The following is a 17,098-nucleotide window of genomic DNA, read 5'->3' on the forward strand; positions in this document are numbered from 1 at the left end:
AACTGATAAGATTTCATATTACCATAAAGCATGAAAAACTTGATTAATTTGATAGTTTCAACAATAAGGCAAGGTATACTACGGAAGATTGATTTACAAGAGCGATCCATATATTAAGCTCTACGACACCAACTGTACATACAGTCGGCACGTTACATATTCATTTGAAAATAGTTTTGCTAATCCAAGTTATTGCGATGATTTTCAATAGCATATTTTAGGTTTTCTGTCAAATTATTATTAATATTATTAATGATAACACGTTTAGCTCATATTTAAAATTTAAATTATGTTTTAGCATTGTTACGATCATTTAGTTTGCATGTTCGATGACTTTTTCTTTGTATTTTTTGTTTTGTTTTAAACCGTGGATGTTTGACAAAACAGTATACTCCTTTAACATTTTCTCTTCCAACTAGCGTATATTGCTCCAACTATTCATGAAATTGAATGCATATACGGCAACAATCAAATAAATAATAGAGAACCATTGCTTAACTTTCTACCCTACCATGTTTCTTGTATACGTTCATTGCTGTTTATCGAAGCCATACTAGGGCATTGTGGATCACTCTGAATGCGTATCGATCAGATATTTGTAATGAATGGGTTTGTATTGTTTATACCTATGTACTTGAACTACTTTTTTGAAATACAATCACCTGAATTCACCCATTCTTATTACGTAATAAAACGGAAGTACAATACTCCGGTGCATATATCGTAGACATTAACAAATGGCAAGTGAAGGTACGTTCTTTTTGTATCAATAAACCATATACAACTGTTATATATTTTCGTACGTTTATTCTGTTAGATTTAAATGAATATTTCTTTATTTGAACATCAAACAGTTTAAAAGGTAAAATAGTGATTATTTATCGCAATTGTTCTATTTCTACGTATCTTTATACAGTAAACTAGATTAGATTCTTAAAAGTGATAATAAGTATATACATGTACGTTCTGTTCTGGTCGAATGTATCTGTCTCGATCCATTAAAAGATTGTTTTGATAAACATATCATTCTTGTTATTAATACAATTAAACCTACATGGATAAGCCCTGTAATCAATAATTCAACAATAAACACTGTTCAGAGGCGCAAGGCAAGAACCCAAACAGCAATGAACTAGAGACACACATCTAAAACACCACATAAACACCATAAACAGACCACATACTTATCAAAATAGCTTTACCGATAAATGATGGGATCACCGAATTTGAACGGTTAGTGAAACACGGGTTGAATGGTACATGAGTCTACTGGGTGCTTGAACTAGATTTATTACCATGACCTCACATTTGTTCAATAATCACACAAAATCTTACTTGTCTACTACAAAAACATTGTCAGAAACATGTACTCGTTTGATATACATATAAATTTATCAGAGCTTTTATAAAAAAATATCAATAAAAGGGAATCAATGGTCAAATGATTATTGAAATGACATTTGGTTTAAAATCATAATATTACAAGTAAATAAATATATATAATTCATCGCCTTCTTGATAATTCAGTGTTTTGCAACTGTTCCTTGCAAATGGCATGGTCGCTCGTTATCTACTGATTTAAACGCACACCATCAACAACAAAACTAAAACCTGTCGTTATTTGAAAGAATGCATAACAAAACATGAACGTTGATAATTTTAACAGAGGAAGGCCGTGTAGTGGCTCTTAAGAGATACAAGATTTTAGCCGGTCTGATGGGACTGTTGACTGCCGGACTCTTGATCATGGGAATCATCGCCGTTACCATGTACCCGGAAAACGGATTTGGACCACCATATTACCTCGGATGCTTTATTGTCGGATGTTTGGTACGTATGATGATGACAAAGATGGTGGTGGTGGTGGAGGTGTCATGGTGTTGTTGATGATGATGATAATGATGCCGACGACGACGATGATGATGATTGGTTATGATGATGATGATTATGATGGTGGTGGTGGTGGTGGTGGTTTCACGGTGGTGGTTACGATGATGATGATGATGATGATGATGATGATGATGATGATGATGATGATGATGATGATGATGATGATGATGATGATGATGACGATTATGCCGACGATGATGATGAGGAGGAGGAGGTTGTTTACGATTCCTACATTTTACAGGGTCTGATCCACACAATGGTGTCTACCAGAATCGTTTCGAAAGGCGGCGATATCGACAATGATGACATCAAGAAAAGAGAAATTCAAAGCACGGTTAGTGTCGAAGAATTAAAAAAGGGAGATATCAATATCAAAATATCATTAACCGCCCAGATTATCTATCTATAGCAATAAAAAACAGCGATCAACTGCATTTATAAGGTACTAACACGTGTGGTAGTTTACATTGGGTCATTTAAGTTTTCATCAAGCTATATGCTTAGTCGATGAGCTTTGCCGATCCTCAATGTGATCTCATTTTCTCGTTTATTTTTGAATTCTAAATAACTCTTCATTTCTAAAGAAGATTGATATATACCTTCACGTGTGATTTCTTTGTGTCATAAGAAACGTTAACAATGGTCAATTTACCTCTAAGGAAAATAATAAATTTGCTACAAATAGGAGCCTTCAGTCAACTTTCTCTCACTACACAGGCTTTATGTATACGATTTGTGTACGAGTTTTGTGTACGCTGTACGATAAACGACAGGACTTTTGCTGTTTATGGAGTTTTGTGCTGTTCTTCTATGTTTCTTGTTTCTGATTTTTGTTTTTGTGTTCTATGTCTTTGGCGTTTACCCAGTGCCAGTAAACCGGGTTTATGTTGAAACTGTTTGCTACTGAGCTTGTTTCTGTAGTTTTTGACATAAGTTTTATGTAAAATAGTTTCGATTGAAAATCATCGATAACTCGACAAAATTATCTGTAAAACAAGGACCGAGTAAAATATCTATAAAGTGCAAAATGGAAATTATAGAACATGATAGCTTTTTGAGATAAGGAATCATTAATGAAAAAATCGTAACCTTATCCGTTTCCATTATTTCATAACAGTTGCAATGAAAGATACATGTATGGATTTCACTCTCAGTGACTCTCTTCTCGCATCAGTTGCAATGAAGTGGGTGTTCCAAAGTATTAACTTCAAGGTGTACGTGGTAATTTTTTTCTACTCGGAATAATATGTTGCAAGTGTTGCAGGATACTATTGAAGAATTATATCCGGGTTTTAAACTTTCTCAGTGTGCATTTCTTCATATTTTGCAGCATCACTACTTTTCGAATGTTCATTGGACATCATCATCTCTTGAAAAGTACCTGAACGCTCGTCTTTATCCCTTGACATCATTTAGGCTTGCAAAGCATCGACCACACATACGCTCGTCACTATCGTTCGACATATAATCTTTTGCAAAGCATCGGTACGCTCGTCACTAATGTTGGACAAATTTTCTCTGGCATAACATTAGTACGTTCGTCAATATCATTGGTCATAATCTCCTCTGGCATTACCATCTTGAGGCAAATTATTGGCTTCCTCGGAGCGTTTCTGTTAATGAATCCGTATTTATACGACATTTGTACAATAAAACAGTCATATTGTTTTCACCACTTCGATGCGCTTTTTTACTTAATGTGTAAAGCACGTTAATTTATTCGGTATGATAAGAATAAAGTAGCATCATCCACATGCAGGTCCATCAAATATCATTCAAAGGCAATATCATTGATTTATGTGGCGAAGTGCAGAGGTACAAAGGAGCAAAAAAGACATTTTTGTTTTGGTAGTTCTTAAAATATTACTTAATAAGAAACACATGTTTGAGAACTACTGTCTTTGTGTTTTCGATCTAACGAAGCATATAAGTGAGAACGTTTTGTGAAAAAGTCAGAAACAGTAGATTTCAAGAGTAAACAGTACAAGACATGTCTTTATATAATTTGTAGTTAGACACCACAAATATTAAACAAATACAAGATAGCAAGGAGATGATGGTTAGAAGCATCATAATATCATGTATAATAATATTATGTTTTTAAACAAAGAAGACTGTATTCCTTAAAGTAACGGCTTTATGGGTAAACATAGATAACCTTCTGCATATAGTCTCATTTATATGTGTTATCGGCTCAATTTGTGTATATTTGGTCTAATCCAATTGTAGCTGCTAATATATTGTCTTCTTAAATTGTTATTCAAAGTTCATTCAAAGAAGAAATGAAATTCATATTAAAAATATGTAAATCACCCAGACTTTGACATAAGCATGGAATCCAAAAGATTATAATATATATTTATACAATGATCAGAACATTGATCTTTATCTTTAACAACTTTTTTATTGAGATCAACCAAGTTCTCTTGTAGTAAAGTTATTCTGAGGTTGAGTTCCAACAACAGGGGTGTTTTTCAAAGATTTCAACACTCAATACCTTAAAATTTTCTTGTAAACCCCGAACTTCACAACCATAATTTAACACATATGCTAGTTAATTTAAAAAAAGACAAATGGTGACTTACTGTACATACCAGTAAATTTAACTTGATAATAAAGCATTTATAATATGACCAGCTTCAAACGTTGTACTGAAAGAGCCTCAATTTGTGAATACTATTCCTTATTAGGTTTTTTCACAATCTCCAATTGTTGTCCTTAATACAAAAATCTTATAATTCTCCTGACATGTTCCCCCTTTTTAAAGATCATATGTTTTTGTTTTATTGATATTGACACGTAGTTTCCATCTTCAACAATCAGCAGTATCGTGGCCATTAAGCATAAAATGTTGTTCTTTATCATATAGGTACAAACAACATAAACATATAGATATTCACCCTGTTGTACACAGACTAGAAATGAAAAGTCATTACTTATCGGATTTGTATATTTCACCCTTTTGTTCATGCATTGGCACTATTAGATAAAACACATAGTTTTTTCCTATTAAAATTCTTCAATTTATACCATACACTTTCTTTGACAGTATTGCCTTTGTAAAGTCAAAAAAATGGCTGCCTACAACTTGTTTAACAAATGATATATATATATATATATATATATATATATATATATATATATATATATATATATATATATATATATATATATATATATATATATACCATGTAATACAAATATATTGTCTACATTTCCCATCTAATTTCTTAAGCCGGATTATGCCTTAATATAAAAATAATTTGTTGTAAACCATTCCTTATGTCTCTCAATAACATTTTGTTACAACTTGACAAGTGTCCTTAACAAAGGTATATCTCTTTAATTGTTTACATTTTCCACATCACCATTTATGTGCAAAGGTATGAAAAAGCATTCATACAATTTTCTGGAAAAGTATTTCATATCAAACATTTCGTTAAAAAAGTACACATTTTTTATAATCTCTTCATTCTAAACCATAAAGAAATGTATTTCAAAAATTCATTTAATACTCAGTCCTGTCCAACTGTTTTTCCTCAATTCATTTTCCTCACTTTCTTCAGCTTTAACAATTTCGTTCTAAAATAATGGGATATCATGCTCATCAAATATAACTTGTAGTTAGTGCCCGCACCTATAATTTTGCAGTGACAGACTACTATTTCTTTCATAGTATTTCTTAAAGATAAATGTTTTATAATTATTTTCTTTTAATTTTCTGAACAAAACCTTTAAGAAGAACACGATATAAGTTTTGTTTTCCAGAAGTAAATCAAACTGGCATATTCTATCATCCAGAAACGGAAGTCGATAACTTGAGAATGTTACCAATAACAAATCGGAAATAAAATTTTCTTGGAAATAACTAATTTGTCAAACCGTCTGAATTATGTTTTAACACATGCATATGGTACATACTATCCTGTAACTGAACTTCAAAGCAGGTTCTTGAATAAGACCACATGGTAAAGAAGTTAATGTCAAGGTAAATTACAATCATTCATTTCGGACAAGTTGAGTTTTCGGATGTCATTTTGAGGTTCGACTTATCATAACTTACAAGAGATAATATTTAATTTCATTTCATGAGGCAAGAAAATAAATGAATAAAAAACCCTGAACGCAGGAAGTGCGATTGTGTTATTAAACAGTTTTATAATATTTTCTGCTTCTTGGGACATCAACAAGACAAGACATTAGATAGCCAAAATTTATCGATTATGGCAGTAAACAGGTTGTACTTGAGAATTTGGAGTGAAGAAAGTACATGTGGATTTGACCATATATATATATATATATATATATATATATATATATATATATATATATATATATATATATATATATATATATATATATATATATATATATATGATTCGAAATGAAAAAAAAAATAACATTAAAATTTGATACTCTAAATCTGACTCGATGTGGAATGTTGTGTATTAAACAACAGCTTTCGACGACTCAGTTACAAGTTGTATGTCAGAGAAGTAGATTATTCTGTCTGAAACAATGTTCAGAGTACATGTACTCGTGTCCTGGGTCTTTCGCATAAACAGCTGGTGCACAAACATATATCTATAAAGTGGTCTTTGAATATCAAATGCACTGTTAATGAAAACTACTTCTAAGGTGATTTGATTTCATGCTGAGCCTGTATCAATAATGACATTGTTCTTACAAAACCTGCCTTCATCAGAGTAAATTGTGTTTTGTATAAAAAAGATATATAAAATGAACCACTTTTTACTCGCATTCAGAAATGGGTTGAAATTAAGCTATCAAGGGAAATCGGTAAAATATCCACAACTAGATGATTCGGTTATTGTACAATAGACAACAATAGTTAAAAAACAAATTTCACCCTGCTATGCAAAAATTGATTCATTTGTAAATATGAAATGGTACTGATATAACAAGGACTTTTGCTACCATTGTAACTGTAACAAATCACCTTTTAAATCCTTCATTTTTCTTAGATGGATAAATGGAGCGTTATTTTTATTTTCTGAATGACAAACACAACACAAGAGCAAACAAACATCGTTAAAAAGTAAATAAGCATGTCCACATCTGTTCAATTCTTTGGTTAAAACGATCTTGGGCAAGTTATGCCAGTGTCAATGTCATTTCTGTAGTATTCTCCGATTATGCCATGAAAAGACCTTAGCCGATCGAGGTACATGCCCTTGATGCCGACTTTGAAAGGGTTTTCAGATAAAACCAACTGTTTCATGGATCCATTATCTCAAACTCGACCTTATGTAATCGGCAAACTCTCTACACTGCACAAAGCCGGAAAATATGGATTAATAAAAAATCATATGTAAGTCAAATTATAATTTTACACTGGAAAGAAAAAAAACGACAACAACAACAACAAACTTAAATGAAGAAAATTATTATGCAAGTGTGGGTAGTCACTTGACAAGTTAAAACAGCGTATAATCTTTGTTTGGAAATTGAAATGTAATAGAGATTTTAATTTCTTATTAAAGGTAGAATAACGAATGTATTTATAGTGATAGGACGACATATGTTACCATGACTTAATTTACAAAATGGTGGTAATTTCAAATGTTTTTTCATTGGCTTAAAAAACTGCTCAAGATACTGTTTCCAATGGTAGAACTATCCGGGTTTATCGGCATCAGCTACTAGAAAGGGAATTTTATGGCGACTCCTAGATGAGGTAGGCACAGTCCCAACCTCTTCTCCGATCGTCTCCATATTTGACTTTCTTCATCTAATTCAAATTTACAAGAGTGCCGAGAAGAGAATAGAAGTATTCGTGTGTTTGTATCATGTCAAAAATGAATTTTACTCAGAGGTTGTTTAAAACATAGTTACGGAAGTTGCTACACATTTACATACTGCATCTGGCGATAGATTTTGAGTAATGGCCAAAGCAGGTTTCCTTCATGCCACTGACATCAACAAGAAAGCTAAGACAATGATGATTTCTTTTGAAACGCTTAAGGCTATAGTCCGTACGGTAAGTCATTTAAATAAAACTTGCGACTGTAGGGATTATTATGTTAATATTAATATATACCTGCTTATAATGCTTACTTGTCATTTTTATATTCAGTGCAATGAATTTTACAGGAAAAAATAACAGAATAACTCTAGTTTCTGGTATAATAATTCCTACTATAAAATGTTTTTCATTAAATGAGTAGAAAAACAACAATTTAAGTTCAAAAATATTCAAATAAAAGTTTTTCAATTCTATTTTTCATCAGTGAGATACAAATACACATTTTTAGAGCACATTGATATCTTAAGTAAACTCTCTGCATACTGTATACTCTTCTCAAAGCCTAGCTTTTTCATCCACATCTTGTCCACAAGAAGATGTTGAATATGCAAGGGATTGACATTGATCACATAGATCTGTCTTTGGTTTGGCAATAGTAACGTATAAACGGAACTCCTGCTATAACTGCTGAAAAAGACTCCAACTGCCCACCTCATTCATTGTTTTGCAAAAGTAGAATATGTGGGTGGTTTTCAAATTAATGAGGCTTTTTCTTTTATCTCTCCTAACTTTTATTCCTTTCACTTTTGGGAAGTATTTTCATGCGCATTATGGGCCAATCAATCTTGTTAAGAAAATTGTTGAGTTTCAAATGAATGGCTCAATCAGCAAAAACGTTATGTAAGAATATTTTGCTAAAATTGTCCCCTGCGCACCCAAAAAAGTGTGACATTTTACATGAAGACCTTTATTCAAATTTGTTTTATTGTTTGAAACTGAATGATATAGTATTTTATTATTGTTTTTTATATAACTTAACCATTTCTCATTTAAAAAAAAAAACATACTTCAAATTAAAAAATATGTATTATCTTAACCAAATTTTAATGTCATATGACGGACCCCTCATTTAAAAAAGAAGATTATTCGATTCACATTGAGAACACTACCATTCCATTTAAGCACTATTTATATTAAACTACTATGTTATTTTAATAACTTTAACCTGCTAGCTTTATATAAATAACATAGTTTTATTATTTCATACATTATTTTGTCCGTAATTCAGATGCATGACTTATTATCCCAAAATGTCCCCTGTGCACCTTTTCGGTTGTTAGTTGTCAGATTTCTATAATTTCTTCAATAAAATTATATTCTGCTGTATTTCCCAGAGAAGAAAGTTACAATAGATGCAAAAACAGTTTTCAGCCTCTCACATACAGAGATTTGAAGCATCTGCATGGTTTAAAGCAATGTCCCCTGTGCATCCTGTTTTAGCAGATTTCAATAAAATGTCATAAACTAACAAATATGGTGCTGTTTCCACATTCTGAGAAATGTGTATGTTATATTTAGGCATCACTTGATAGTTTAGCAACTTGATGGTTAGTGTGTTATTAATACTTTTTTATTATTTAATTATAAAGCCATTAAATGTTTACTTTTAAAGGTTTATCAAATTAATTTAAATACAGTTTCAGATAAGAGGCACATAAGATAACATATTTTGTTTAAATATTCTATTTTGATTTTATCATGACAATTAAAAAACATCAAATCAAATTGAAATTATTCATGTTATGCTTTTATATGTGCAAGGTATTATATGCTTCATTTCAGTGCACAGGGGACAATTTTTTTCATATGTATAGCAAATATTCCAGATTATAATTGTGTACAGGAAATAAGTACCCTAGTGGAAAAGCTTGTAGTTACGCTTCCTTTTCCAAAGAGATCACATAGAAAATATGAAAACAAATAAAGAAAAAACTGTTGAAAACATTAACACAATGAAGTCTAGGAAGCGTAGAGAACGACTTAGGAAAGATCAAAAGTTGCAGAAAATGTATGACAGAGATCGAGATACTGAGAAAAAGAGCAGAATTTGCCAGGTATTGCTCAAACGCTAAGAAAGAGGACAAATAGATCCTATGTATGATTTACAAATAGAAGAAAAGGAGAAACTAAAGAAGCAGGGGCAGGGAGAAATAAAATGAAGTGAACTGAGGAAACAACAAAAGTCCAGAAAATGACAGACAGAATAAAAGAAGAAAGGTTTTAATGCGAAGGTATGAATTCACACAGAGGAAGCAGCATCAGTTCAGAAAGCATTGGTGATGTCTGTCACTCATAGTCATAAGAAAAGTAGGCACACCAACTAAATCAGGAAAAAAATAAAAAGGCAGCTAGTTTACACAAGCAATGCTAACAATATGTGGAGTTACAAGAAAAGTCTTTGACAATTTGAGCACCTAAAAATGGACCAAAGTAAAACCATGTCAAAGCCAGGTGAATTTAAATCCTTGTGGAAACCAAAAATTGAGAATTTTCTTGAATTTAATTCTTGAATAATGCCTAATAAAAAAGATACTATTCTACTGTGTAGGATGCCAAAGGCAAAGAGACATCTTTTAAATTTAGAAATTTCGTTTTGTAGGCTCTTATATAATCTTTTAAACATTTACAGTATTTTTTCAAGCTTTACTGAAAGTACAGTTCCTCTTATTGTAAAAATGTTTACCAGGAAAAGTTAAGCTACAAAAATAATTACATAATTAAAAAATATTACTTGCATTATGATTTGTCCCCTGTGCACCCTTTCCATTATTTAACAAAGTATTAAACATGTATGAATTCTAGTACTTATATTACCATTGATGATATTTTCTTATTTTTAGACTCAGTATGAAGTAATAAATCTTATATATGTGATTGTTTGCTGAAAGTTGTTCTCTTAGCCACTATTTTCCATTTGCATCATTACATGCTGTTGAATTTTGAGGAAATTGTTGTGAAAAATGTGATACTGAATAAATTTTGAGGAATACACTCTATAATATACACAGAAATGTCTTAAGTTGATCACAAATCATTATTTAATTAACATGGAAGTGAAAAACATAACACAATGCATATTATATTGGCTTTCAATATGTGTCCCCTGTGCACCGAAAAATAGTTCAATTTTGAACTGAAAAATTTAACTGTAAGAATGTAAGTTACAATACATTCTTGAAATTTGGTTTGTGGTCTATAAGGATGCATAAGGTGAGGTTTATGTAGATTTTCCCTTATTTGATTCTTGTTTTTATTACAGCAAAAACTTTGTGAGGTAACAAGTTATTTTTGGTTTCAAATTTAGACAAAATGTGTTTATTTTTTTATTTTTCTTGAACAACTGAGTTATTATGCACATGACTACACACATGTACCAATTACTGATTATATAATTCAGAAAAAGCACATATGATTTATGCAAGGTTCTTGTCATAAATCAACCATATTGTAAGAAGTGTTCGCAATATTTGGATTTAAGGTCAAAATATTTTTTATTTGTATTTCCTGATACTTTCCCAAAGTTGTTTTTGTGTAATTTGAAGTATTTACTTTCATGTAAAAAGGTGACAATCATGAAAACTGGGTTTGAATTTTCAACCCCTATGTCCCTCACACTTTTGCCTCATTATTTTGAAAACCAACCATATATATCTGTCGTTGATTCATCGGTTGACAAAACAAACACATGTGATGTTTCGAACTTTGACAATCTACCAGGCATATTTCACAACAAAAGTTTGTCATCGTTCTCTGCCCTGATACGTTAGACCGTTTCCATTATAGAAAGGATGTTTACTTAAGCCATTGGTGCGGGTAGTATAGTGAGATCATTTTATTTTAATACTTGCTGAAAATTTGTGAGATTTTTCTTCCCGATGGAATGAGCAAAGCAAATCATTTACAACAAACATGCCGCTCTTCTTAGAACATTATGGCGAATGTTTTTCCTCACTCTTTGCTTCATATTATCGCTTGAGATAAGCTAAGATGATTGTGTATGCTGAGTAAACTCAGTCATTATTACCAAGTCCATTTCCAATCTGGCCATTTCTCAAATTTTTTATCTAAATTCTATTATTTTTTTCACAACCAGAACATTTAATCTTCATTGAGAACGGTATCACATATTTGACGTGTATAAGCTTTCAATTTAGTCTGCAAATTCATTTTGACTTTATCATTTGCGGTTATCTCAAATTTACTGGATTGACAATTTAAGACTGCATAAACCGATTTAATCAACCTTTCAAACGTTGCAGGGACGTTAAATAGTCCGGAGTGCATTGCCTTGAGTAAGTATAGTTATTTTCGGGGAATGAAGGCAGTTTAATGACGATACCCTGTTTTAAGCTCAAAAGAGTAATAGCCTTAATCAATTCCGATAATCATATCGCCCCAGCCAATTGGACCACCAATGGTTCTTTGATGCATAGTATAGGATTAGCGTCTTTTTAACCCCTAACATTCTAAACACAGAATCGTTTGAAACCATACTTTGTCTTCACCATTTCAATGCCACTTGCCAAAGGGCTCGAGGATGATTGAATCACATCCTCAAATATCAATTTCTTTATTAGTCTTTATCCCTATTCTCTGATGTGAATAGATATTCCTTGTCAATGGCTGTGACTGCATGCTGCCTGTGTCAACCTTATCTTGTATGATGCCAGTCCGGTCGAGATCAGTATCATTTAAATAGAACGTTTCACAATGATTTAAAAGTAGCCTCTCGACTTTGCTTAGCGGTAATGCCTATCACCGTCTCCTTAATGCTCAAACTCACGTTCTGTAAATGCTTTATTCGGTGCAGTCACAAACTATTTCGTATATTGCTTTGTTGGAAGCTACATCGTACCATCTTTTTTATTTGTGCATTTTTTGTTGTATATTAAAATAATCTTTTAAATCATAAAGTATTGTTACGTTCACAATTCTAAGGCAGATGAGCACTTTTTTCGATGCTGTCAAATTATTATTTTTTAAAAACTTCATAAAACGAATTGATGTTTAACTAATGAATAGTTCTTAATGTCTAAGGAAAGGCTATACTATATCTACTTTAATGTGTTATTTTTGTTGTTGATGAAATGAAATTATTGATTGATGTCAATTTACAGCTTAGACAAGTAACGTTGATGATTTTGTTTAAAATAAGAGACTACAGCGATCATTATCACAGTATCCGTTATAAATCATATAAGGAATAAATTGCAGGGTTGGTGTCATTTTAGGGGTATAAACGCTAATGGGCTGGTCAAAGATTGTGGAGTCCGAAAGAACTCCGCGCGTACTTTGACCAGCCCAATTGTGTTCATATCCCCGATAATGACATCAATACCGCCATTTATTTCTTATATTTACACCATTAGTTGATTTATTTCAATATATAAAACATACTTCATTTCATTTAAGAAAACCTTTCAGTAATCCTTCTTACCCATTCTGTAAATAGAACGACCCGACTGTAACCGGAAACATTTTTTCAAATGACGTCACAATAACGCGGGAAAAGATCAACCACTTGTTTATACTTTACGGGACCTGCTGACACAATACAAATAATAACAAGATTAATAGTTTTCATGTTTTGCGATGAATTGCGATACGAACATCAGAAATATTGCGTTCATCGATTGATAAACGCAATTGCCGAAAGGCAGTTCATTTAAGGAATGGAAGTTGAGGTGTAAATATAACAACATATGCATCAGTATTTTATATCAATAACGTTATTAAAACCTAAAAGCGACTTTTTCTTTTATAACGTTGATAAACTGAGCTTTCCTAATATATAATTTACATCTAAATGCCACGGCTTAAACTAATGATGCTTTTAACCTTTATACTATGCAAAACCTGATGCCATATGAAAGAAAACGGCTTTTTCAGTTTAGCAATTCTGGAGCGTTTACAGCTGTTTTTCAGTAATAAATTGATAAAAAAATATATACCTTTTTCAGATTAAAGGCCACTATGCGCTGTCCATATTTCTTTGCATCGGCTGTTTCTTCGGTATATTCTTCGCCGTCGTTAGTCTATCTGGGTTTGTATCCGGTCCAGACGAACCAACTGGATATGAGGACAAAGTCGAAGCCCTTTCTGGTATAACGATTGCTTGCTGTATATTGACGCTAGGTGTTAATATATTTGGCATACGTATTGTTATCACTTATGGACGCTATTTTGGTGTGCATATTAATGATCATCGAACTGGTGCAGCTGAGACAACATTTGACACACAAACTGGGGTTTTACATAATGATGGGACGGGTACGAATGCCATTATACAAAGTCTTACGGAAGAAAACAGACTACTTCAAGAGAACCTACGACTTCAACAAGAGCTAAACCAGCAAAGAAGATCACAAAGAACTCATAATGTATTGAACCCTTCGCGGTCGACCATCTATCCAATGGGTGGAGTATATCACCTATCCGCTCATTCGTTCCCCACGGATCCTCCGCCGAGCTATTATTCAGTGAATTAGGGCGCCGATTTTTTCACCTATAGTGGTAACAAAATTATTGACACCGTTTATTGTTTACTGATGCACTGTATGAAACACAGTGCGTATGTGTGAGTCTGCTCCAGCATAACGACGCATGACTTCTTGTTTGAGACGCTATGAACATCCCGATGTTTGAACACATGTTTGAAATCACTATTTTATTGTACGATCCATGGGGCCTGTTTATTAAAGGATCTTAGTCGATCATACCATTATTATTATTATTATTATACCACATTTATATAGCACTCTTTTCATATGGCACATACGTTCAAAAGTGCTTTACATTGCTATACATAATATAAATACAGGCATACAGCTTAAAAACAGCATCAATCGTACAAGTTGAGCATAAAACAATCATTTAAAAAAAAATAGATATTCATATAAGACATAAAATCAAACATATTATCACAAACCAAGTAAAATATCCTTATATAAAAAAACAACAACAATGACAAGCTTTGGCATAGATGTGTCAGATATACGAAATCATCAGTTACCATATATTTTCAAAAAGAAATGAGTTTTCAGAGATCTTTTAAAAGAGTCTAAGGTGTTCGAGTTCCGTATTCCCAGTGGAAGCGCATTCCACAACTTTGGAGCAGCATTTGCATAGCAACGATCACCATATGTAACAGTACGGGATCTTGGTATCACAAGAGTGAGAGTGTCACTTTGGGATCTCAAAACACGCTGTGGTCTATGTATCTTTAACATGTTTTTGATGTAGCAAGGCGATTGACCATTTAAGGCTTTATAGGTATGTGTCAGTATTTTAAAATCAATCCGGTATTGCACAGGAAGCCAGTGAAGTTCCTTTAAAACTGGTGTGATGTGGTTGAATCGAGGAGTCTTTGTAATGATACGAGCTGCCGTGTTTTGGACGATTTGAAGTTTGTTCAAGGTTGTGTTAGGAAGGCCATGGAGCAGGGAGTTGCAGTAGTCAAGTCTGGATGTTACAAGAGAGTTCACAAGAGTCTTAGTTGCATCACTGGTTAGATATTGTCTTATGTGGCCTACTTGTCGTAATTGAGCATAGCAAGATCTACAAACAGCATTAACGTGTTGCTCCATGTCCATTTTGGAATCCAGGAAAACCCCTAGGTTTCTTACGCAAGATGTTGGTTTTATCTCGGAATCGCCCATCTTTATAGTCAAGTCCATGATACAATCTGCATTGCCCTTGGAGCTAAACAGTATAAGTTCTGTTTTGTTCGCATTTAATTTAAGCATATTGTGGTGCATCCAGGAGACAATATCGTTGAGACAGGCTTCTACTTGCCGCACAGCTTCAACTTGTGTAATCTCGTCTGCAGGTTCAAATGATAAGTATAACTGAGAGTAATCAGCGTAGAAATGATGACCTAATCCATGGTTTCGGCAAATAGCACCCTCTGGTTTAGTATACATAATGTAATTTTTGGGTCCTAACACAGATCCTTGCGGCACACTGTAATTCATAAGCACTGGATTGGAAAGTTCCCCATCGATGCAAACAGTTTGATAACGATCCTTTAAATAAGATGTCATCCATGCAAGTGGCTTACCGGTTATCCCAAAATCATGTTCTAGACGACAAAGCAGCGTGATATGATCAATAGTGTCGAAAGCCGCCGAAAGATCCAGTAACACTAGGATTGCAACTTTGTTCTGGTCTAGAGACTGAAAAATGTCGCTCTGTACCTTGAGTAAAGCTGTTTCGGTTGAGTGAAACTTTCTATATGCAGATTGATGTTCCTCGTGAAGATTGTTCAGTGTCAAATGTCTCTCAACACGGCTGTCGACTACTCTCTCTAGAACCTTTGAAATAAACGGGAGATTGGAGACAGGTCTATAGTTGGTTAGAGTGTTTTGATCAAGGTTTGGCTTCTTTAAAAGCGGTCTTATACGTGAACTCTTAAATGATTTCGGAACATATGCAGAATCTAGAGAAGAATTGATGATTTTCTTCCAAACAGGTAAGAGTTCATCAACACATGATTTCAATAGCCATGTTGGTATGGTGTCTAGTTCACAAGATTTATTTGGAGATTTCATGATGGTCCGTTTCACTTCCTTGGATGTAGCTGGAGAAAACTCTGTCATATGACTTTCTAACGGTACCTGAACAGATTCAATGTGCATGGCACTGATGTCAGACAAATTACGAGCAGATATATCACATCTTATCGTGTCTATTTTGTTGATGAAAAAATCACTAAAATCTTGTGCTAATTCCTTAGCGGATTTGTTGGAAGGTAAAATGACATCTTTTGAATCACCTAACAGATGCTTAGTTACTTTGAAAAGACTTTTCTGGTCGTTGTTACATGACTCTACTTTGTCAGAGTAGTAGTTGACTCTAGCTTGTTTAAGAAGTTTATTGACAATGCCACATTGGTTCCTGTATATTTCATGGTGAATTGTTAATTTGGTGTTACGCCATTGTCGTTCGAGCTTTCGTTTCAAATGTTTTGCATCATGTAGCTCATCATTAAACCAAGGGCAAGATGGTCTAAGAGTAATAATTTTTGTGCGTAACGGAGCGTGCTTGTCAATAAGTGCTGACAGTTCATCATTATACACACGAACAAGGTCATCAATGTCTGTACATTGTAGAGCATTGCTTAAAGCTTCTGAGGTTTGAATATCAGTTTTAAAGGCATAAATGCTTATGGAGCGTAATTTTCTGAAAGATACAGTCTTACTGACAGGAGCAGGTCTCGCAGCTTTGACACTAAAATTCACTGCTAGATGGTCACATGCTACTTTTCCAGAATTATCAGATAGACCGGGATCGGTAACATCTATATTAGAGACTATGTTCTCGGTATCCCTGGTGATCACAACATCTAAAGTATGTCCACCAATATGTGTGGGTTCACAGACA

The 17,098-nt window shown here is 33.2% G+C and overlaps 1 protein-coding gene across 2 annotated transcripts; it reads left to right on the top strand.

Moving 5' to 3' along the window:
• Positions 1–723: 723 nt before the first annotated feature.
• On the top strand, positions 724–14,420 carry LOC128235398 (uncharacterized). Of its 2 annotated transcripts, XM_052950213.1 has the most exons (4): positions 724–750; positions 1,667–1,830; positions 2,132–2,224; positions 13,678–14,420. In XM_052950213.1, exons 1-4 carry the CDS (start codon positions 738–740, stop codon positions 14,203–14,205), a joined length of 798 nt encoding a protein of 265 aa, XP_052806173.1. In that variant the 5' UTR covers positions 724–737; the 3' UTR covers positions 14,206–14,420. The 2 variants fall into 2 exon arrangements, with proteins under 2 accessions (XP_052806173.1, XP_052806174.1); XM_052950214.1 differs by lacking the exon at positions 2,132–2,224.
• Positions 14,421–17,098: the final 2,678 nt, after the last annotated feature.

This window comes from Mya arenaria, chromosome 5 (assembly GCF_026914265.1).
Source record: "Mya arenaria isolate MELC-2E11 chromosome 5, ASM2691426v1".
In the NCBI taxonomy this organism is placed as follows: domain Eukaryota; kingdom Metazoa; phylum Mollusca; class Bivalvia; order Myida; family Myidae; genus Mya; species Mya arenaria.